This window comes from Beta vulgaris, chromosome 3 (genome assembly GCF_026745355.1).
Source record: "Beta vulgaris subsp. vulgaris cultivar EL10 chromosome 3, EL10.2, whole genome shotgun sequence".
Lineage (NCBI taxonomy): Eukaryota > Viridiplantae > Streptophyta > Magnoliopsida > Caryophyllales > Amaranthaceae > Beta > Beta vulgaris.
Genome location: NC_079204.1, coordinates 33143791 through 33168156, shown reverse-complemented (window position 1 = coordinate 33168156; position 24366 = coordinate 33143791). Strand labels below are relative to the sequence as shown.

The following is a 24366-nucleotide window of genomic DNA, read 5'->3' as shown; positions in this document are numbered from 1 at the left end:
ACATTCTTAATTCATTTAGTGTCTAGGTTAATTCATTCGGTAAGATTTGCAGGGTTAATTTTTGTAATTGTCTGCTGTATTTCGAGTTAGTGTCTAGGTTAATTCATTCGGTAAGATTGCAGGTTTAATTTTTGTAATTGTCTGCTGTATTTCGAGACTGAAAAGAAAACAAAAGATAAGAGAAGGGACGACTAGATTGGTGTGAGATGCATAGTGTTGGTTAGAGTGGGATGAAATGAGCTTGTTAGGAGAATGTAGGTTTAAGTTAGTCTAATGTTATGTTAAAATTAGACCACCTATTTTAATAATTTGTGTAGCATAAGTAGGCCCTTCTATTTCCACTAAGATGATAATCTAAAACAACTTGTAGTGAGTAGATGGGAGGAAGTAGAAATTTTTAAATAATAACAAATAAATCACTATATAATTGGGTAAAATAATATAATAGTTGACTTAAAATTGATACATGTAGTTAATTAGTGGATGAAAAAAAATACAACATATGCAACAACAAAGATTCAAATGGATTGAGAATTAAATACATTCAATATCTATAACGAAATATTTCTATTTACTCTCAACAACACATATAATAGACAAGGCATGATAAACATCTAATTAATATATACATCTAACATGATTTTTCTAATAAATATTATTTATATATAACAAATATTATTTGTGTATATACAAATATTACTTGTATTATCTTCCATTTATTTATTACACGAAACACAAATAATTACTAGTCATCTACACAATAATATTTGTTACACAGATAAATGTACTAGTTAGAGATTTATCAAACCTCTATTTGTACTTTTGTAGACATCTTGATCCGGCGACTTTCGAATTTGGATTGTCTTCAACGCTTCAACTCTTGAATTCTAAGCTCTCTCTCCCAAGTCCCAACTCACTCTTCCTCCAATATTTTTTTTTTGGAGACATTCTTCACCCCTTCCCTCTCTCTCTCTTCCTTAGTCCTTTGTGTGTGATCTTGCCAACCTCACAACTCATAACTCATACCTTCACTCCTCTCTCTTCCTCTACTAGACTACTACCAAATGTAATTTATCTCTTGTGGAAATTCCCACAGAGTTCACTTTCATTTCAGCTGTGATCAAATCAATGGGTTCTGTGCCGTCCACCCCGCGCAAAACAACTCTATCGCACGGCGACACGGCTGAATACGCCATCGCTACTTTTGTCGGCGATAAATCATTTCCTATCACCTCTGAATTTTGGCATAACTTACTTGACTTACCTCTCCATTTCCATTGGCCTCCCGATCGTGTTCGTCAAGCGTGCGAGTCTTTGGGTATGTCATTTCCATTTTATTTTTTTGACTAATCACTTGTCAGATTCTTCTCCTTTTTATGCAATATTTGTAGATTTAATTTATCAACACTTGTTTCGTTTCATGTTCGGATTATTTGCTTGTGTATTGATTTTGATTTGCATTTGATTTTGTATTTTTTTTTGTTGGAATAATATTCTGGGTTAACATGGGGTTTTTCATTTTACCCCTGTTGTTTGTAGCAGGGTTTTAGAGACGGTTTTGATTGAGGGAGTACTGATTTAGCGGTATCGAATTCTTTTGGCGTTCTATTCAACTTATTTTGAGGGTAAAAGCTGCAGGAAGTGTAATTTATGGCGATGGGCTGAGGACTGGGCTCAATTTTGACGATTTAATGCAGACTTTTTGGATTTTTTTTATATTCTGAAGTAATAAGTTTGTATATGGAACTTCTTTTAGTGTGCTGATTGTGGTACAACACCCATCCTTTTGAGGGTAGGTGCTATAGGGAAGTGTGATTTTATGGCGATGGACTGAGGGTTGAGATATATTTTCACGATTTAATACAGACATTTTGGATTTTTTATTTTTTTGATTCTGAACGAGTAAGTTTGTATAAGGAACGATATTAGTGTATATATCCTGTGAGCTTCAATTGCTTTTAATGAACTAGAGTTAGCCAACACTAGAATACTAGAGTAGAAGCCATGAATTGGAGAATGGAAGGGGAGTTTGAAGCAGTTGCGAAGATGTTAGAAACTGTGTGGCTATATGCGATTTGGCAGATTGGAAGGAAGCCATCTTTGGCAAATCTATGATTATTGATGAAAGTGCATATGGGTAGCTCACCATCTATTTTTTAAGGAAAATGCCACCAATCTAAGGTTAAGCTCTGCTAGAACAATTGCTAGTGGTGTAAAGGTCCTGAAAAACCGATAACCATGCGTAAAGCTTTAAAAGAAGAAATAAGCTCTCTCATAAGTGGAAATTTATAAAGCTCTTTAACTCTTGACCAAACATCCAATGTAAATCAAAGGTATCCTCTAGGATCACCACCAGTATCCTGAAGTTTGACCTCCAAATAACCATGCATGCTGCCGTGCATAAAGATTAAGGAAGAAACTATTTCTCTCATAAAGTAAAGATTCACAAATTTTGTAATTAAGTTCGCCGTTATGCAGGAGTAAGCATGATGCGTGTAGCACAAATAAATTGATGAGAATTCAATTCAACTTTTCCAATTGTTTAAAACAGACGATTGAGGTAACAAGGACAAGTTATCGCACTTGCTTTGTTTTCTGTCTTTAGGCGACTTTTCTGTACAAACACATTGTTTTGCACAGAAGTTATGGTCACATGGAGATGATGTGGTCAAAATATAGAGGAGCTTCCTTGTGAATTTCATTTTTAATTGGCTCAAAGGTTTGCAAACCATATCAAATATTGTACAGACCAAAATCTGGATAACTAAAACCTTCTGGGATTTTTTTTTCTAATTAGTCTTTTGCTTTTTTTTTTTTCTGTCTTTGGGTGACTTTTCTGTACAAACTGCTTTTTGCAGAATTTATGTTCATGCCATCACGTGGATGAATGATGTGGCCATAAACATATAGGAGCTTCCTTGTGAATTTCACTCTAATAGGCTCAAAGGTTTCCCGACCATGTCAAATGTTGTACAGACCTAAATCTGGATAACTAAGACCTTGTGGTTTTTTTTTTCTATTTAGAAGAAATTATAGTTAGTGGTTATATAAAAGGAAAGTTAATAGCTACATCAAAAGCGATGACATTTTTGAGAGGCTATTAGATAACCAATCAAAATAATTTTTTGGGTCAGGCACGCTGATTGTATGTCAGTAATCACTACATCTCCAATGTCTTAAACTTGTTATCTTTCAAGCTCACTTCCAGATCTGACCCATAAGTAGGGGCACATTCATCATCATTAGAGAATAGTGTCTTGCAAGTCCAGATTGGTGTCTGGAAAATGGGAGAGCCAAGTTTCTTTAAGATAATACTATCATCAGGATACTCATATAAAGAGCAATGATTAATCTGATTGTCAGAATTGAGGCTCCATTGTGGTGATCCAAGGTATGGGTCTCTAAATTCCCCACTCATGCTTCCTCTTTCTCCATCTTACTTTCAATTAACTTGCTTCAACACTTTTCCTAACCCCTTATATATTTCCCATAATGGTGATCCCATGTCACCATTCTTTCTCTTACTGTTTTTCTGAACTCCACCAGCTTTTCTCTATTAGACATAGAGTATAAGTTATTTGGATAAAATCCAAAGTTTAATCCAATCCAAACGGAATTAGTAATTGATTTTTTTTTTTTCCGAATTGGATTGTATTTGGACTCTTTTTGTTTTGTTTTGTTTTTTTTCTAAAATTTGGATTTATGATTAAAGGTGTTTCGATCTGAATAAACCGAATAAACAAAAATTTCATATAAAACTTTATTCTATGTTAAATATTGTATAAAAAACTTATATCTAAATATATAATCCACTTTAGTGTAATCAAGTTAACTGTTATTGCTAGCGTTGTTAGTTTTTGCGTTCTTAATAGGTCTAAGTGAATTTTTGGGTCTTTAATTGTTTTTAAGACTTGTGTTATGGTAATGTTAACTTTAAGATTTTTTAAAAGTTTGATATTTTAAGAATGTGAAGTACAACTTCTATTAAGACTTGTGCACCAATGTTTGGGTTGATAAGAGTTATTTTTAAATTAGAATATGGTCTTTAGCCATTATGTGGCTCAGGAAAGATTACAAATATTTTGACTTTCGCATTGGATCCATACTAGGAAGCTCTAATACGAATTAGATCGGGTTTGGACTTGGTGGAAATTTAAATTGGAAGTGGAAATTCAGATTGGATTTAGACTCAAAATTCACAAACTGAATTAATTTTAGATTTGATTAAGCAAAAATCCAAACCAAAAACACTTTCTTTTTTTGCTTGTCCAGAATTAGTTTGAACAATTTCATTTTTGACATGGTCCCACTATTATTATATTAGTTTTCTTACATCCCTTTGGCCCCACACTCTATCTCTATCAATTAAAGAAACGCTCACTTTTTCTCTCCTTCAACAAAAGAAATCTCACTAACTCTTATGTATTTAATAATCACGCTGCAACTTATCACCTTAAACTATGTCTCTTAACAAGTGTTCGGCTTGGGACGTAGGGAGTATTTCACTCTGACCATCATTTGTGATTTATCATTAATAAACTCATAATTAGTTGGATATTATTTGATTTGTCTCAACATATATTTTCAAAATATCAATTTTTTATTTATAATTTCTACATATTAAATAATTGAAGATATTAATGGTCAAATTGTGTACATTAAATAGAAGCACATGTAGTTATTAATTATTAAAAATTTAAAATGCAAATTAGAAATAATACATATAAAATGCACAAGGCTCTAATGTTATGTGAAAATGGGATAAAGAGGAATTTGCGTGAGAGATAAGTGTTAGATAATGACCCTGATCTTCAATGCATTACACATTATGTCTATTTGGAGAGGAATCTGCTGCCCCTCTCTTGCTGAATTTTGCGGAAGCAGGGTTATCATTTTATTGGAATTAGATTTTTTACACTATTCACACAACCTTATCATCATCAATCATGATTTTTATGTAAGGAGAAATATAGTCATGTGGGTTCTTGCTAGATACTCCGTACTTCTCAAAATATATATTTAATATATCAACTCTTTATAATTTTTGCTAAAAGGTAATTAAAGATAATAATGGTTAAAGTTGCTCATTGGCAAGCTTGAAAACTAAAATGTTGCAATTACTAAAGAATGGAGGAAGTATCTTTTAAAGCTTCAAAATAGAAGTAACATGCTTCTTGTGTCATGATTCCTCTCGGTATTTGTTCTTATTCAAAAAGCAAAGGCTCCATTTTCTTTCTATGTCTCTCTTATTCCTTAATAAGTTTGCCTCAACCAAGTGTTAATATATCTTGAAATGGAGGGAGTAAAATATTACTACTACTAGGAGACACACTTCGAGAGCTTATTTTGGGTCACAATTCAGCCCTATGCATAACAGGGGCAACATAATCGCGCCAATAGAAAGTCACCATTGTGGAGCAAAAGTGTGTGAATGTCCCAGGCCATGGGTCAACATTCTAGCTGCTGTGAGCCTACTGCCTACCTACCATTAATTTTGATAGTACTTGCCCAACTTTCTGATTGTCTCCACCACAATAAAGGGATCATCATCGTTCTGTATAAAATTTGAAGAGCTAGTCGAAGAAGTAAACACCTCTACTTGCGTACTTTTCTCTCCTGATTTCCCAATATCCTTTATATTCATGTGAACATTCATAGAATAGCACAAGTTGAACGTGGTTGCAATCATGTTGACCAACAAAAAGATTTGCGTATATCCTTGTTTGCTCACCATCTACGTTGACTTGTCCTCAATCTCTGTCATATATCGGGCGTTCTCCAATATCCACTCAAGACATGGTTCGCTATTAAAGGATTTAGTCAAATCTGGGATTTATTTATTTAGGTTCCAAGTTGAAGTGATTCCTACTTGAGATTCTTATAGCGTGGGAAGACTTAATTTTTAAAGTTTTGGGCTTTTGTATTATTTTCAATTCAGATCTCCCCCTCTTTCATGGCTGACAAGAGGTGCGTGTGGTGTCTAGGCTTCTTGTTAGGTGTGTGCCTATCTTCCCCTCATGGAATCTCTGTGCCTGGGTTGCTTTCTGTGTGCGTGACGCCGCTTTTCAAAACTAAGACCCACATTTGTTGGTGGTTGTCACAGTTACCTTTTTAGGTTGAAGTAGCAAATATTAGCTATCTTCTTTTGCTAAATATAAGCTGGATGAATTCTGAACTATATTTCCAATGAAATAAATACACTTTATATCTTTGAAACTTATAGTTCAAAAATTCGTCTTGGAGACCACAAAAGATTTGATATGATGATCGTAGTGGAATGAGGGAGTACTGTAGTCCTCTTTAAACATCTTCAAGGAGTAAATAAATGAAAGCTGGACTTTTCAGTTTGAAAAAGGTTGGATTCAAGTGACAATAACTGTTATGTTTCTTGACTCAGGTAGATGTGGAAGTTGATTTCAGTAACTAAATAGCTCTATATGCACGCAATGCGTGCAAAAGCATATAAAAATTAAATTGTTGTTTCGCAAATCTGTCTTTGCATTTTGTTTAAAAAAAAACTGTTGTTCAGTTTAAATGTGGTACTTTGTTTCCCTCTTTTTTCTTTCAAAAGAAGCAGTTAGTTATACTGGCTTGATCTTTCTGTTTGAGTTTGACCCCTTCCTCATGCAGCGCAGAACAACTATTGCACAAGGCATCTTGAAAAGCTCTTGATTCACTTAGCATATTGCTTGCAAGATTGTATTTTGGGCTCTGGTGCTCCATCCATTACCTTTACCAAGGCTTTGAATGCTGCATATTTATCTTCTGTATGTTTAGCACATACAATTGAAAATAGCAAGACCGGAACCTTTGAGGAATTATACCTTGTTCTGGATGATAATGAGGTACCAAGTGGATTTCGAAAAGGTAATAATTTAGTGCGTAGGGATTAGGAATTCATAACGTCGATTGGCTGTGACACCATTTATGGTATGTTTGTGTTGTTGTGAATTGAATTCTGTATTTCTTATTTACTGAAAATTATGTGCAGCTTTCCCCCCCAAAAATTGTGCAGCTTTCCCTGGTGTGGCAAGTATCATTTTGTTCCTCCCCCTTAAAAAAGAAAGTAACAAATAATAACGAAGTTTAATTGGCAAAGTGTAGTTCTACCTGGCATGATGCTTAACAGATATATTGCTGTTTGATATTGCTTCGTGTAGGCATATTTTGTATTAAAGTTTCTGTTGATGTTAGTCATGTGACATGGAAATTTGTTAGTTTTTTCTTTTTCGCTGAGGGCCTAATATGGTATAAAGTTGAACCAACTTTTATACCTTAACATGTTGTATGATCAAATCACAAAGGTATTTGGAATTTCTCTAGATTCACTTCCAATAAGTCATCAAATGGTTTGCATAGTTTGGCATATTGCTTCATGCCTAGTCCATTTATGCAAGGTGAGCATGAAGAGTGACACTTACAAATAATCTTACAGATGATTGAATCTATCTGTTCATGTATTGTTATTAGACAACTGGCTTTCGCTGCAGCTAACCCATTTTTTTTTTACACTGAATAGCCTGTGATATGCTCGCTGCATTAGAAAAAATAAGGCACATTAATCACTTCTGCATATTAACACTGAAATTTACTTAAATGACATTGGTATCATGGAACTAAATCTCGACCATTATATATTTCTGTTATAGAGTGGCTGAGAACAGATTTTTCAGTTGCCTTTCCCAGAAGCCTCATCATAGAACGAAGCGATAAAATAACCTCTTTCTCGCGTGCTGTCTATTACAGTATTATGTAACTTGATATAATTTATGCAAACGTATATTAAGAACCCTTAATTTCAAGATTAATGCTTTCCTTTATTTCATGTATAAAAACGTGAAAAAGAGATTAATAGAAAGAGGCATCTTCATTTGAAATGGTTTGAGACGACCACCTTGTGATCTGTTCCCAAGTTGAGCCTAAGTAATCGTTGTTGTTCATTGGATTCCGGAGGAACTACTTCGTGTCTCATGGTTGCTTTTAGTATACCACATCAGATGAGCTCAGTAAATACCATACCTTTTCAGTAATCCTGTAATGAAGTTGCTGCAATCTCTGAGTTTTGTGAAGCTTACAGTTTCTATATCAATGTCAACACTGTTACTAAAAAACTTCTTGTTATTCAAATTTTCAGCTCGAGGAGCCTGATAACCTTCTTGTAACTTTGTTAGGATTTCTTCTTATTTAACCTTTGCTGTTTTGATAATATAGAGTCAATTACCAATTCAGTAGGCTGGAAAAAGGGGTTTTCAGTTTTCCCCTTGTTTTTGCTGACCTACATTATTGTGCTCGAGTTGGTAGCTTGCTTACTCTAGAGACCATCTGTGGGCCACTTGAACATCATGGGGCCCATAGTAAACAAAGTTATCCTTTTATTGTTTTAGTTCTTCACACCTTGCAATACATGTGGCTGCCATTCTTTTACTGGCATCTATGTTATTAAATTAATAATTCTGGCTTTTATAAACTCTTAACTTCTGAAATGCAGATCAGAGTGTTGAAAATATTGTCATCCATAGTGTACTCAGCTTTATTTGCACAGTTGAGGCTAGGTATGAAAGTATATATTGAAATGTTCTTATTTATAAAGAAATATTTAACATTCTCCTGATACTGCTTCTCTCTGATGCAAGTCCTCTTACATACCTGCTCCATTGTGAACTGCTTAACTTCTTGATCGTCACCATGTCAACTCAGCTTTTGTCTGGGCCATCACCAGGAAAGAAAGATTTCCATCCATTTCTAGAAGCTGTTATGTCTCAGGTGATGGGAAAATATGTTGCTTTTCAATTATCGTTGTGATCAACCAAGTACGCAGCTGTCTTACTAATTTGATTGCGTACTTATGGTCCAAATTTTAGGAAGCTTCTCTTGTTGCGCTGGTAGTTTATAAGCTGCTGCTAAATTATATATCCCAACCACGGAGTGCCTTCAATGGTGCATCATACTCTGCCTTACCAGAGGGGAGTCAACCTGGTGCCTTACAAAAAGTTGGCTCTGCAGCTGGTAAAGATGCCTTTATCATGTTGTTTTTTTCAATTCTGTGAAATGCAGTTCCTCTATATGGAAACCTCTGCGAAGCAGTGAACTATGGAATATGTTGATACGCATTGATGATGACGCTTTCTTTTCTCTTAGCTGGAGACAACTTTGATTAAGCTAAGCTGCACAACATTTTTTCACATGCCATGTCTCACTCAATTTTTGTTTAAAAAAAAGCTGCTTGAGTATCAGTAGCATATTGTAAAAGAGTCCAGGTATTTGGCGCACAGTTCGCTGGTGAACAGATTCTTTCTATTTTTGTTTTCGGTCAAAGAATGTGTACATCCAAAAACTATCTTTCTACATCGAAAAACCGTGTCTCACGTCCAAAATTTATTTTGTATTCTGCACATCAAAAATTTATATTGTATTTGCACACTCCATATTTTCTTTTGCACATCCAAAAAGCAAGTTTTTACATCCAATTACTATGTTTGCATATCGATAATCTATTATATATTTTGTACATCAAAAGTTAACACAACCAAATTACAAAATAAATCACCATGATCTTTATCTCGACCGTGACCAAAACCGCATTTTCGAACTTTGCAAAAAATTAAATTTTGGATGTGTAAACATAGTTTTTATTTGTACAAAGTTACTTTCTGGATGTACAAACATAAGTTTTGGATGAACATATTCTTTGACAATGGTTGGGAAATAGTTTTTTTTTCTAAAATTGTATTTTCAATGAATTTAATGAAGGGTGCAAAATTGACATTTACTAAACGGTCAGTTGGCGAACTGTTCACCATCTATCCTTTTTCATTGTAAAACATCTGTTGCAAGCTGATGTCATCTTATGGCAGTTCATAAATACAAATCAAGACAAAGATAATTTTTTTTCCAGTTGTAAAACTGTCTCTTATGGTTGTGTCAGTGACACTGTTACGTAAAATTAATCTGAAACTAGGATAGTGGTGACTGGTGAGCCATTCAATGGTATGTGCACTACTACTTCACTATGACATTAATGTGGTTGTATTTCTTCTGCCGATTGTATTGTGGTTTCTATGCGTGAAGCCCTTTTTGACTCGATAATATTTGTAAAGTTGACACAGTAATTGTTTAATTTTAGTTTAGATGTAAGCCAATTTAATTTGTCAGAACAACAACACTTATTAGTCAGCTGCACCCAGGGCACAAATTTTCGGTGGTGTGCGGTCCATGCCATTTCAATGCTTACGATTCTGTCGGAGTTGAGAAATCTTCTTTTTTATTATTCTTTTATACTTTTTGAAACTATTTTACAATTTTTTTGAATTCTTCTCCCATATTTTTTTAAACTCCTCACATGATCTTCTCATCTTTATAAGTGTCACTTTATATCTCCATCTTCCTCCTTGTTCATTGAAACCAAATTTTTCCCCATTGAAAATTGAAACTCTAAAACTTGCAATCATGAGCTCCTGACTTCAAAGAAGTTCGAAGAAGAAATAAACTAGCATCTATAATATGTTGTGACCATGTTTAACTAGCCATTAATCAAACAGAAAACTTACAATTACTTCTCTTGACTTCAATTTTGTGCTCTTCATCACCCAAATCTTCAACCTCTTTCTTCGTATACTTCCTTTCATGTCTCACTTAGTAATTTGGTGAAGGATCACTGATATAGTAATGTTTGATTGAGAATATGAAGAGTGAAGTGAGAGTGATTCAAAGGAATAAAAAAAGCAAGGGAGAAACAAAAGTGAGAGAGAAAAGGTCACATGAGGAAGAAAAGGGAAGAGAATAACAAAATGTATAATAGATTTAAAAAGGATAAAAAATAATTAAAAAAATAAGATTCTTCATCTTCGATGGAATCTCTAGCATCAGAACTCATTTATAGCATGGCTCGCACCCACCCCTTATAAGATGTGCTGAGCATCACACCACCTAAAGGTTGCGCTGCTAGGCGTATCTGACCAATATGTGCTGCTGTTGTAGCCAAGTTTGCCTTGAAAAAGCAGGATTGTTAATATGTTAAGTATATAGTTGTGGTGAAGATCTCAGTTATAGGATCACTGGAATTAAAGCAAGATGCTTAATGGCTGGTAATTATTATAATGGCTGGTAATTATTATCTAAATTTTTCATTTTGAAAAGGGATACTGTAATGGCTGGTAATTATTACCTTATACATAGCCCTAAGGGCTATGTATATCATTTTCCATTTTTATTCACCTAAAGAACCTTAATTATGTCTCCTAGTCCAATATTAAACTTTGGGTACTTCTTAAATGTGTCCTCGTACCCTTCACGGCCTTAAGTCTAGAATTTTCCATGTCTTGACTCTTGGATCCATATCCAAGTCCGACACTCATATCTGAGCCTAATCATCATCATATTGCTTCTATACACTCGTATATGAGCCTAAGCATCATCATATTGCTTCTGTTGCACTCATCAATTTCTTGATAGAACAAAGGAATGTTTCTCTAGATTAGATTTCCAGTAAACTAAACCTTCTCTGGACTTCATTTTATGTTCAAAAGGATCAATGTTGTGCTGAATATTTTTCTTTTTGTTCCCATCTTCTTGCTGGTTTCTCTTTATTTTCTGTTTAGATTTGCTAACATTTTTGCATTCTTGCAGCTAATCTGGTGTTGTTGCCACTGAACTTCATTGTTGGTTCAAACAGTGAAGGTTCAAGAAGTCTGCTCGCACGGAGCAGTATTTATATACTTCTCATTCTTGTACATTTTCGTAAACGTGCTGTTATGGATGAGCTCATCAGTGGTAGAAATGATGGCGACACTACTTCAGATGCTTTGCTTACAGAGAACTCTTTTTGTGAAAATCCATTTTGCAAGGCTTTAGAAAATGCAAGGGATGTTGAATGTAAGTGCTGCAGTGTATAGTCATCCTTCTAAGGGGCATGTTTTTGTGGTTTTTGGCTGATTAGTCATTTGTTTTGCAGTTGATCGGGTCGATGTTGAGGGGAATGCTCATTGTGGCCCGCTTGTGAGGATACCCTTTGCCTCGCTCTATGATACTCTAGGAATGTGAGTGGCTTATCTTTATTTAATAATCCACAACATTATTGATCACACATCTCAAACGAGATCTATCTTTTTGTAATTAATCTTCTTTCCCCAGGTCCAAACCTTTTCTCCGGTCATTAAGAAATCAACTGACTTTCCTCTTGTGCTGTGTACCTTATAAAAAGATCTTTGGTTAAGAATTCCCTTTTTTTCTTCTAACATGTGCTGTTTTCTAACTATTGGTTCATGCTGTAATTGGACAAAATTATACCTCAGATCCTTAGGACATTTTTAAGCTTTGTATTTTTTTGTCAATAGATTAGGTTATGGATACTGAACCCTCATTGCATTGTATTTGGTAAGAGTCTCTTTTGATACATTTGGTTAATGATATTGTCTTGTTTGTGATTGGGTTGTACGCTTTTACAGGATAGTCTTAAATGGTGGTAATTTCAGCAATGCTATTGTTTTTGTTATATGTAGAAGCAGATGCACCATTTTCTATGATGAAAAGTTTTCTGTGTAGCAAGAAATGGAGCATCATGCTCACACACTGAAATGGGCGGCTATTTCGTCTCCCTGGGACCAGATTGCTTTGAGTCAACCTGCTACTTGTCAATTAGAGAAAATAAATATCCCACCCGTAGTTCCTCAAGCTAATTAATTTTTATTTGTAACTGGTCTTCCACGCACTTGCTCTCCAAATTATTCTCGCATCCCATTGATCCTTCAGCAGTTATCATGGGTTTGAAGTAGTGTTATTCTGCAGTTCTTATTTCTTTTACTTACTTTCTAGTGTAACATATTGTTTTTTTATAATGGTTGATGTTTAAAGTGAAATAGTATGAACTGGGAGAAGTTATGGTCAGATACTCAGATGATATGGATGTTTCAACTGTGATTTCTTCCTTTCACACCAATATTATCAAAAAAGTTAGAGAGTACTTTGTTTATCTTAATTTAGCGTTGCTTGGCCTTTAAAATTGCAGATTATGTTGAATATACTTTCTTATGCATGAATGAGAATGGAATAGTTCTGGTGTTCTGTGTCCTTTGTTTTCTTGATATATCTAGACGAGTAAAAGATTACGTTTTCAGATGACTCCCCAATATACGTTGCCTATTTGCTCTTGAAATTTGAAGCCTAAGTTTGTCAAGGGAGATGGAGATTTTATTATGTTTTCTTTTTCTATATTGTATTGTATGTTTATTATTTAAAACATTTCACTTTTGGCATGCATATTGTGAAATTATCCATTTGACTATTACATTCTCCCTTCATACACACATTTGCGCAAATGTAGAGTTTCTGTTATTCCAAACCAATAGGAGAAGGGGCATGTTGACGTATATAGTACGCTTTTATTCATTAGAAAGCAAATATAATTTCATTGATAAAAAATGTATATACAGGTAGAAAGGATATTCTTATTAATTTAACAAAAGAAGAGTAACTTTTTATTTTGACATCGCAGAAAGGTAATGAGGACCTTCTTTGCTGATATTAAGGGGGAGGGGTTTACTGTGCTTGATTTAAAAGTGGAATGCAGCGATCTACCTACCTGTAGTACAATTGTACTTGAAAATATGAATGGTTATTTTGTTTTCCTGTCAATAGTTTATAAGACTTTCTCCTGTCTCTCTCCTTAGGAATTTTCAAATTCTTGGAGAACTCTTTCCTGTTCTTCATTTGTCTTATTTCTATATTATTATGAAAGTCTGAAAGTTTCCAGCTGTCCTCATGCTGAGATTAGTTAAACTTCTGTTCTTCCCATTTCAGGTGCTTAGCTGATGAAGCTGCTGTCTTGTTGCTCTATTCTTTAGTGCATGGGAATGCGGATTTTTTGGAATATGTGCTAGTGCGTACTGATCTCGATACTTTGGTATGATATGCATCTGAAACGTTGTTCTGATTATTTGTAGAACCTCATAATCTCTTCTTTGCTATTCTCTCCCAAAACTTCATTGTGTGCAAGAGTCTTAGCATCGGATTTTCTCTAAAGTTCTTGATGGATCATGTGATACAAGTCACATCTGTAACTTATGGGCAAGCTCTTATATGTAGTTAATTGCTGACAACTTCTATGTCAGTGGCAGATAAAAGCGCATATGCACTGTGAGGTCTTTCATAAATCCTAATATTTGGTTGTTTTAATCACCAGTTAATGCCTATCTTGGAAATATTGTACAATGCTCCAAGGAGGACATCAAATCAGATCTACATGCTGTTGATTATTCTTCTTATTCTCAGTCAGGATTCTACTTTCAATGCTAGTATTCACAAGCTGGTGAGATTCCCTGTCTTGGCCTTGGGCGTTGTTCTTAAGTTTGTTCCTTTTGATATTATATTCAAGACTAATGTTTTTCTTTTTTATGAGTTCTAATTTTCTTTTTTGCCTCTCTTACTCCCCTCCTCTGTATTGATTGGAGCAGATACTTCCAAGCGTACCTTGGTACAAGGAACGACGCCTTAATCATACATCTCTTGGATCATTGATGGTCATAATTCTTATAAGGACTTTGAAGTACAATCTGTGTAGGTTGCAGGTACATATCCAAAGCATTCAATTTCAGAGCATATATATATATATATATTTTTTTTTTTGGTGTTAAGAGCATATTTGTTAATGGAAGTAAGGCACTGTTTCTTCTATAAAATGTTCAGAAGCTTCACTAATGTATATAATCTTAACGAAGGCTAATCTGTGTATGAGTTTTGGGGTTCCATATCTAGTGACATGTTGAGATATACTTCCTCCGTTTCTTTTTAGTTGCAGCCAAGTGGCTCACACAGCTTTTAAGAAACAAGAGAGAGAGAGTGTTGAAAAGGACATCTAGCCCATCTTATGAACTAATTCAGCCTCAAGAAATTAAGAAAGCTAATTACCCAATCCACCCCCACCTTTCCTCCTTCCTGCCACGTAATTGCCGCCACTGCCAACCTGACCACGCAACCACTACGCCCATCCCGTAGCCCCAGGCACCACCACCACCAAAACCAAAATTTGGCCACACGTCGCAGCCTAGCCAATCGCACCACCACCACCAAAATTTTGGCCACACATCGCAGCCTAGCTAATCGCACCACCACCACCGCAGTCGCTAGCCTAGCCCAACTGTAGATCTAAGACAAATCATATGAAGAAAAAAATCACACCACCCTATAATAATCATAAGAACAGCAATGGCAGTTTCGACAAGCAGCATCACGAGAGAATGGTTGCTTAGATCTGGAAAGAATTTGAAGAGAATGAACAAGGCAACTGAGGTTTGGCTCATCAGCACCAATTACATTTTTTGGTTTGTTACATATTTCAATATATCAAATTCAAAAAAAAGGAGAGGGAAGAAGATCGTGGAAGAAGATGAAGGAAACTGCAAGTGGAGATGCTTGAGCAATTTTCATGATATACTCCTTCCACCTGAAAACTGAGCAAATGGAGATGGAAGCTGTCGGAAAAGGAAACGCAGGAAAAATGAGCGCAAATGCTTTCAAAAAACTAGGGTGGTGGTGGAGGTTGTTAGTGGTGGACTGGTGGTGATGGTGGTGGTTATAGTTAGGGTTAGGAGTTGACAGCCATGGCAGGGGTTTGAGGGGGCAAGAACCAAGGAGAGAGAGTGATAAGTAAGGATGGGGGGTTTGGATTTGGGTGATTAATTTTTGAACTAGTTAACTAAGCAGGGGTAGATGGCGCATTTTGTTATTATATAGTTTCCATTTTGGGTTTAGTTGCAGGTATTGTGATGTTTCCCAAAAAGGAATATGTTACAAGTAAAAAGAAACGGAGGAAGTATTTAATAATATTTACAAAATGTTAAGACCGTTCACTAGCCATTGCTTTATGATTACTTTTGATGATTGTGTGGGTCACATTATTTTTTATCTTTCCAAGACACTCGAGCTTGTCTTTATCCCTTCTATTGCTTCATTTCCCCTCAGTGGCAACAAGCCCAACTTCCCACTTTTTAGTGATAAATATATATGGAAAAATGGGAAGAGTGAAAACTATTTTGTTGTAAAAACTAGCATAAGATCTTAAACCTCCTGTATGAGGAATGAAATCGTGGAATATCATGTGATACTTAAGTTTTGACACCTATTATCTTATTTGCTAGGACCTTAGAGTAAGTTGGTCCTATAGTTTTGTTGGAGGCTCTTTGTTTTAAAGATCATACGATTCTAAATATCATGTCATCATATCATACAAGACGTTTCAAATATGGGTTTCAAATATGGGAGGTTAGTTGTTAACGTTGAATTCATCTAGTAGGAGTGATCTTTGCTTAGAGGTTAGTCTTAGAGGTACCTTGTTGATTCTTAGTGAACTAACGACCCCTTTGGTGCAGTTTGGGAACAGTGATAAAAGCATCTGTAATTTGCAAAGCAAATCGCTCACAATCGTAATGTGATCTCATCCTCAAGCATGTGATACTCATTATCATTGTAATGTAATATGATCCTCAAGCATGTGATATACTTCACAAATTCCATTTCCCACCGAACACCTCTAATGCGGATCCTAAGCTACTAGTCGAAGAAGAGCCAATTACTTTGGTGTTAGATGTTATGTGCCTTAACTTGTTGTCATCTAGCAAGGATTTCTATCTTATGTCTTATGGATGGAGGGTTAGTCTTGTTTAGAATATTTTTAATATCTTTTTAGTTATAAAAGCCCATGGTTTTTACTTAGCTCTTAAAGTTAGGGCTTTACATGGTTGTTAGTGATTTTTAGTCATTGTGTTAATTGTAAAAGGACCGAAATTCTTGTCTTTTTTTCCGATTCGTTGAAGTCCAAGTTTTTGCCTAGTTGTTTTGAGTTGGAATGGGGTTGCCTTGGCCATGGATTTATAGAAGATTGTAGGAAAATTCTCATTCTTTCTCGAAATCTGCTATAGTGTGTGTTTAGGCATGATATTAGGGAAATTTCCCTTATTTCCATATTCCCGAAATATGATTATTTTAAGGTGCTTGGAGGGCAAGTTTTCCTTTGCTTCTATAATTTTTGATAAACGCCTAATTAAGGGGTCATATTGAATTTCGTTAATTTTCTTCTGAGTTTGAACACTTACATACTTGCATAATTACATGTTTCTTCCATTAGTCAAATTTTGTTGGAAAATTTGTCAAAAACCACCTTTTATAATCACTTTTTTGTGAGAAACCATCTTTTAAAAAAATTTGGTTAATTAGCGACCTTTTTTGTTCTTTTTTTTTTGTTGGAAGCCACCACTTGCCGGAATCCGGCGTTGACGTTGATTTTCCGGCTTTGACCATCAGATTTTCGCCATTTTTTTCCAGATTTTTCGCCATTTCTTCCACCTAAGATGTCGGGGGATGCGAGGGAGGTGATGGGCTTAGGGCTGGAGGGTGGGATGGTCTTGGGGGGTGTTTCCCGGCGGGTTGCGAGGGAGGAGGAGGGTTGCCGGGGATGCGAGGGGGAGGGGGTTGCCGGGATGCGAGGGGGAGGGGGAGAAAGATAAAGGGGGGAAAATGACGAAAATCTGATGGTCAACGCCGGAAAATCAAGGTCAACGCCGGATTCCGGCAAGTGGTGGCTTCCAACAAAAAAAAGAACAAAAAAGGTGGCTAATTAACCAAATTTTTTTAAAAGGTGGTTTCTCACAAAAAAGTGATTATAAAAGGTGGTTTCTGACAAATTTCCCAATTTTGTTTAATGTTCAAGAGGCTTAGTTCTAAGAGTGGTCTAAGAGTTCTTGAGATTCATGTTTAAGAGTTCAGGAGTGTTCACTTAGCATTGAAACATCTGTTCTTTCATAGTTTTCTCTATTCCTAAAAGTTTAAAGATCCATTCTTTTATATAAGTCCTCATATTCTTGATTCATCCATATCAAGAATCATATCAATCGGTACAAGAGCAAGGTTGGAGAATGGTACGTTTCGTTGAGCAAAATTATACCCAAATTACAACAGTTTTAAGGTACATTTTCTTCTGGTTCGTTCTTCTAATTGAAAGCGAATTTTTTAGTGTTGCTTGAGCCTTAAATGGACTACAGTGAGTCTAGTTTATTGTCCTAAAATTTCGTTGTGTTAGGAATGTGAAATTTAAGAAGACCCCATCTTTCTCAATTAACGACAGATGAAATTTTACCTCAATGGTATGCTAGGAATGTTCAAATCATTTAAGAAGATACCAGGATTTGAAAAGAGGTTGTGAATGGATGGAAGGTTGGTTGTGTTAGTATTTAGTGAAATGGCAAGAAGAACTGAAGAGGAGGGAGAAAGGTGATAGGTTACCTCCAAATGATGGAGATATTCTTCCATTCCTACCTAGGGTAATAAATGACCCCCGATTGAGGGTAATATTTCCCATTAGTGCTTCCTCTTTCAAACACACTACTTCTACCTTTGAAGTTTTCACCTCCAAGCATGGGCGTAGGAGTTAGGAAGGGGAAAAGTGAAATTAATGTTACATGTTACGGGATTCTATTCAATACAGGGTGCACTACGAATATGTGGAACATTCTATGTAGTGAATCGCGTACGATTTGGTACAAGAAGAATGTATATAACACATGACGCATGAAATGTCTAGATCTCAAAATAGTCTAATGTGGGAGTTGGCTTATGACATATGACCTTGTAGTTTTTGGATAGGAGTGAAGTAATGGAGTTGTAATAAATATAGAAGTGCCAAGTTATGCTTGATGAGTTTTAGCTTTGCTTGGCAAAGGCCAACTGACAAAGTAACTACTCCATTCGTCTCACTCTTCCCCCTTCCTCCTTTTTCTCTCCTTTGTCTTGATCTTTATGCAACAAGCAGAAATCACCGACAAACATGAGCCCTGCCTGCGAATACCAGCTCGTGGTCAAATCGTTTTTTCTCGATACTAGTCTAGTAATGCCTTGATATCTCATGTAGGTCCTCGGTATAAAACTTAGATCTAAGATTATCCTTCTCTTGACAAATGTTTAACTTAGTCGTTTTTTTTTTTATGAAAAAAGGAGTTCTTCTGTAAAAGAACCAAGTGCATCTTGCACAAGCAAATCACATGCCTTATTCTTTTCTCTTGCACCTTGGTACTTGGCACCTATATGCTTTTCCAACTGCCTCGCGTATTAACGAATGTTCTTTTTGACATGTCTAAACGGAACTTGTATAAACTTGTTAGCCTTGGAATGAACTTGCATGAAACTGTTAGCCCTAATGTGACATTTTTTAAACTATTATATAGCTATGAACCAAATTTAGAACCCATAAATTGAATGAATTAGCCCTAAAACAGTTTGCTCGAGGTGAAAGAACAAGGGCTAAGCTTATGAAGGATTTCCTTTGGTCAAGGATTGTGGGTTTAGGATTGGAAAAGATGGTGCTGAGAACATCGTATGATTGGTGGAAAGGTTGTGGAGGTATCCTTCCGAATCTTAATCTATTTGGCACAGGGTGATTAAGAGAAAGTCTGGTCTTACCTGAGGCATTGAGATATTCTCTTTCTGTTGAACTTTGTCAAAAGGGTACCGATGTGTTCTTCCTTTGATCAAGTTTCAGGCAAGTAATGGAGCTAGGTTTGGGGTTGTTTGAACATCTGTGAGCAGGGGAAAATCTTTCTTTTTCTTTTTTCCACTGACTTTATCTCATGTCTATCTTGCAGCATGATCATTTATGACGGGTTGGTTTGGGAAGTTCTGCTTATTTTGAAACCTCTGTTCTAGAAGAAATATGCATAATGGGGAATATAGTGTTATCTTGGCTCCTGGATTTTATCCTTCTTTTTACTAGTCTGGAATCCTGAATATAGGGTCTAGCTTGCTGATTAGTCGGCGGACAATCTTATTTATATTTTTTGAAGATGCTTTTACCAAAAGCTGCAAAAAGCTTCAAGTACCACAAATTTTCTATTTTTCTTTATCGTAGATAAAGGTTCCTGTGAAGGTCATTTGTGGTTAACATTTTTGTGCCAAATCCGGCAACCAGTCATGTTTCTTACCCGAAGACGAAGGTTTCTTTGAAGGTCAAAGGCTCTTGGTGGACAACAATTTTGGAAGGATAAACAATGTTGTAGGTGCAGCACCCAGCTAGAGTGTTGTTACTAATACTTGCGTTATGTCGTATAATGGTGCAGAATATGGTCCTCTCATCTTCCTTGAGAGAGAGTGGGATATGGCATACTTATTTTTTGGGCCGAGGGGGGGGGGGTATATGGAGACTCTTTCCTGCTTTTTGCTTTTTCGATTGGTCATACGCAGGTGAGTTTGATTGGCCGGCAGTGGAAGGGAGAACATGTTTGGTAGTGTGTGTTCGTGGTGGTGAACTGGTGATTGAATTCCTTTAATTGGTGTTTAAAGATTATAGCTTTTCTAGGAATTCTTCTCGAGTGGAAATGCTACACATCGGTCTTGTGTTAGCTTCTTAAGTTTGGCTCCAGTGCTTTTGTCATGTCTTTGCTTATGTGTTGTCTGATTGCATGCTTCTAAGAGGGAGATAGCTTATGCGCTCGATGTACTCTCTTGTGGTTTTCCATATTCCATATTAAAAATATTTAATTCTGAAAAGAATGGAATAAAATATTGAAGTGCCACGTTTGCAGATACTTTGAATGGTTTCTTATTCTAATATCTTTGGAAGCTTTGCCTTGCAGGATGTTTATCTCCACACAAACTGTTTGGCAACATTGGCAAATATGGCTCCTCATGTTCACCGTTTGGATGCATATGCATCACAAAGATTAATCAGCCTCTTTCATATGCTCTCTCGCAAGTATATGATCTTGCTTCTTCCATCTCTTGCTATGATTGTCAGCAAATTGGCTACAGTGATTAAATGTGTTTCCTTGCTGACATAAAATTGCAACCAGGTACACCAAATTAGCAGAGCTACAAAATGACAAGATGCAAATAGATAAAGTGAATTCAATGGAAGGAGACAACATTCTGGAAGATGTGGTAATTTGTTGTATTGACCCAGTTTTGTAACTGCTGCATTATGGCTTGTGACAGTCACCTCTATCATATATAGTTGCTAAAAGGATATTGTTTGTCACAGTCTATGGAGTTGCATATCTATACTGACTTTTTGCGGATTGTTCTGGAATTGATAAACGCAATATTGACATATGCTCTGCCGCGGAATCCAGAGGTATCATCTCCTGCTTTCTTAAACCCATAAGGAGCGATGCTTATGATTTTTTTGCCTGATTTTCGCAATTTATACGTACTTGTTCAGGTTGTCTATGCGGTGATGCACAGACAGGAGTTATTTCAGCCCTTCAGGAATCATCCAAGATTTAATGAACTGCTTGAAAACATTTTTACTGTAAGTTCTTGATGTTCATGAATCATGAGATTCTTCTATGTATACTTCTGTCACAAACCATGTTCTTCTGTATTTATGCACCAGAAATCTGTTCAGGTGAATTCTTATAATGCTTTTTCCTAGGCGATAAAATATGCTATCTTTTGGAACATTAGGTTTTAGATTTTTTCAACAGTAGAATGGATGCTCAAGAGGTAGATGGTGAGTGGTCTGTGGAGAAGGTGCTCCAGGTTATAATCAACAACTGCAAATCCTGGAGAGGGGAAGGAATGAAGGTCCAGTCACTAACCTTTTTGTATTTTTTTTACTTGTATCTTAGTCTTTGTATGATCTCTGAACCCCTATTCTCTTTCACCAGATGTTCACTCAATTGCGTTTTACATATGAACAAGAAAGTCAACCTGAAGAGTTCTTTATTCCTTATGTGTGGCAGCTTGCTGTAGCTAACTGGTACTCCCAATTTCTTCCTTCTGACGTTATTTCAACTGGTGCCTTGGGGAGAATTAGGAAAGAAGAGGGAAGGAGAGGAAAAACAGTTTTGTCTTTTGAGAGTAAAAAGCAAAGGATTATTATCTAGAAGCTGACCTTTTATTATTTTTTCTTTTTGTTTGAATTTTGGATAAATATCTGTGCCTGAATTGACTGGAATGGGACTTGATTTCCGTTGATTCCAATACCTAAATTTTGCAGCTCTTACATTGGCGAGGTTATCATTGCTGAGTGGTAGTATCACGTGTTGAGGACTTCTTTCTAAAACAAATCAGACTAAGAAGAGATTGTCTAAAAGGATGCTTTATTAGACATTGGAAAATGAAATGTAAAATATATTAGTCTATGGTGCTTGGAGATCTATAATAGCAATTAATCTAGGATTTATCTGCATAACACGGGAGTTTGTTGCCTTTATGATCTTAGGCCTGTCGATTGTGAAAATTTGCTAATCTGCGAGATGATGATTCAGGCACTAAATTGTTATTTATTGCGAGCATGCACTCACTATGCATTATGATATTAACGTTCCGTCGACCATGTGTTGTACAGTGGATTTGCATTCAGTCCAAACAAAATAAAATTGTTTTCAGTTGATCTTCCTAGAGAGGTAAGCTTTCACTGTGCTTCTTAGAATGATTTCAGAGTTTCATTCAATAATGTGTGGAGCGATGTTCTTGCATCAGAGTGCTTATATTGGAGAAGGAAGACATACTCATCAACTTGGAGAGTTGAGTGGACACGAAGTTGAGCTTGATCCGTAGCAAATGTGGACTAGGGTCTTGTATACTTCAAAGTGAGATATGTATATATAGTAGATTAAATATCAGATAATTTGTCATTCTTTCCTGTCCATATATTGAAGTAATGTAGAGGGCCTTTTCTATCGTACCGTGTATGTGAGTGACGTTTGTTATAGAATGTGTAAATGCTCATAGAATCATAGATCTTTCTCCCTAGAAAGTTCAACTATTTTCTCAATCTAATAATCATATCTCATGCACAGCGCGGATCATGATCAGCAAGCATGGTTCTGGAGGAACGTATACCTCAAAATTTTGAACATGGTTGTTGTTTTACATCTTTATATTTGTACATTTTATTTCTCCTTTTTTTGTTGCTTTTGAAGATACAGGTGATTTATTAGAACATAATTCTGTAAGTAGAAGTCAGAAAATAGTTAGTTCTTTTTACATCGACATTTTTTTTACGGTATCTCCATCTTTTAAACATTTACATTAATTATTTTATAAGTATAGATCAATTATTTAAAATATAAAGTGTTCATGACAAGGAGTAATCCTATAGTGACCTTGTCAAGACTAACCATGTGTTGACACTGGGAGTTTGGATTGAAATCTAACAGTGAGATGTCAGGTAAACTTTTCGCATAATTAAAAGAAATGATAAGCTGGAGCTTGGGTTTTGGACTTGGGTAAACTTTCTACCTTTCTTCTCTCTCCTTCCCTTACAGTGTGCGTTTTCTTCAACTTAAAAAATTAAGTTTCAGGTCTAATAAGTTTAATAAATTGCAATCAGGGCAATAAATTTCAATCAGGTCTAATAAGGTCAAATAAGTTTCAATCAGGTGCAATAAGTTTCAATTAGGTCTAATAAGGTCCAATAAGTTCTATTCAGGTGCAATATGTTTCAATTAGGTCTAATCAGGTCCAATAAGGTTCAAATAGTCAATGTTTAATAAACATTTGTATTATTGTCCACTATTTTATTATTCATATCATCATTAGCTGATTATGTTATTATTAGAATTTTAATTAAACTACCACAATGATTATATAGTATTATACTTGTACTATTGTCTATTATTTTATTAAATATTTGTATTATTATTTATTATTTTATTATTAATATTACCATTAGCTAATTATGATATTTGTTACGTAGTGCAAAACCAGTAAACCAATACTACAATCCCCAACAGTAGGTTCTCCACTTGGAGACTTGTGCAACAACGCCTGAACTCGAATCCTGGACCTGAGCTCTTTTTGAAACCTGCAAAAAGGGACCCACCCTGGAGGTTTGGGTGGTATTTCTCCCTCCAAAGCTTAAGTCAGGTACTAGGAGTATGAAGGAACTTTTAAAGAGAGAAAGTAGAGAGAGAGAGATAATTTATGGCAGAATAACAGTACTATGCTCTGAAAAAACGTATCTTTCCCCTGATTTCAAGGACTATTTATACTGTTTGAAATGACTGCTGTACCTTGATGTCACCCTAATTTGGGAGCATCTGATTGGCTAAGCAATAATGCTGTGACACGTGGCAGGTGTTGATTGGATAGTACACCTCATCCTTTTTACAGAAATATGCTTTTACCTTGACTGGGCCCAAGTACAATGTTGGGCCACAAGAAGGGTTTTGGTACACTTTTCTTCAAAAAGGTGTACTTCAGTCCATGCAAATTTATGACCCATGTACTTTACCAGCATAGGTGAACACCACTTGCAAGGTTGTGATAGAGCCACGTGTCACCTTTATAGCCATTGATTTTTAGGCTACAACATTTGCCCCTTAAAAGAGGCAGTTACCATTTGGACGCCAAGACGGTTGGTTTCCTCTTTTAACCGACCAG

General features: G+C 35.8%; 1 protein-coding gene across 4 annotated transcripts; it reads left to right on the top strand.

Moving 5' to 3' along the window:
* Positions 1 to 846: 846 nt before the first annotated feature.
* LOC104906681 (uncharacterized) lies at positions 847 to 22856 on the top strand. 4 transcript variants are annotated; one of them, XM_010695466.4, is made up of 18 exons: positions 850 to 1318; positions 6631 to 6867; positions 8489 to 8552; positions 8634 to 8763; positions 8862 to 9006; positions 11626 to 11871; positions 11951 to 12035; positions 13795 to 13897; positions 14177 to 14302; positions 14448 to 14561; positions 20613 to 20731; positions 20829 to 20916; positions 21017 to 21109; positions 21197 to 21286; positions 21442 to 21561; positions 21645 to 21736; positions 22328 to 22385; positions 22462 to 22856. In XM_010695466.4, exons 1-18 carry the CDS (start codon positions 1129 to 1131, stop codon positions 22537 to 22539), a joined length of 2178 nt encoding a protein of 725 aa, XP_010693768.1. In that variant the 5' UTR covers positions 850 to 1128; the 3' UTR covers positions 22540 to 22856. The 4 variants fall into 4 exon arrangements, with proteins under 4 accessions (XP_048497322.1, XP_048497320.1, XP_010693768.1 ...); XM_048641363.2 differs by lacking the exon at positions 22328 to 22385 and having other exon boundaries at positions 849 to 1318; XM_048641364.2 differs by lacking the exon at positions 6631 to 6867.
* Positions 22857 to 24366: the final 1510 nt, after the last annotated feature.

What these genes read in the sequence shown, in the direction of transcription:
- LOC104906681 (XM_010695466.4), top strand. Translation starts at nt 1,129, where the DNA reads ATGGGTTCTGTGCCGTCCACCCCGCGCAAAACAACTCTATCGCACGGC. An exon ending in ATTTGCACAGTTGAGGCTAG is followed by an intron (nt 8,553 to 8,633) that starts GTATGAAAGTAT and finishes CTCTGATGCAAG; the next exon opens with TCCTCTTACATACCTGCTCC. An exon ending in CAGCTTGCTGTAGCTAACTG is followed by an intron (nt 21,737 to 22,327) that starts GTACTCCCAATT and finishes TGTGTTGTACAG; the next exon opens with TGGATTTGCATTCAGTCCAA.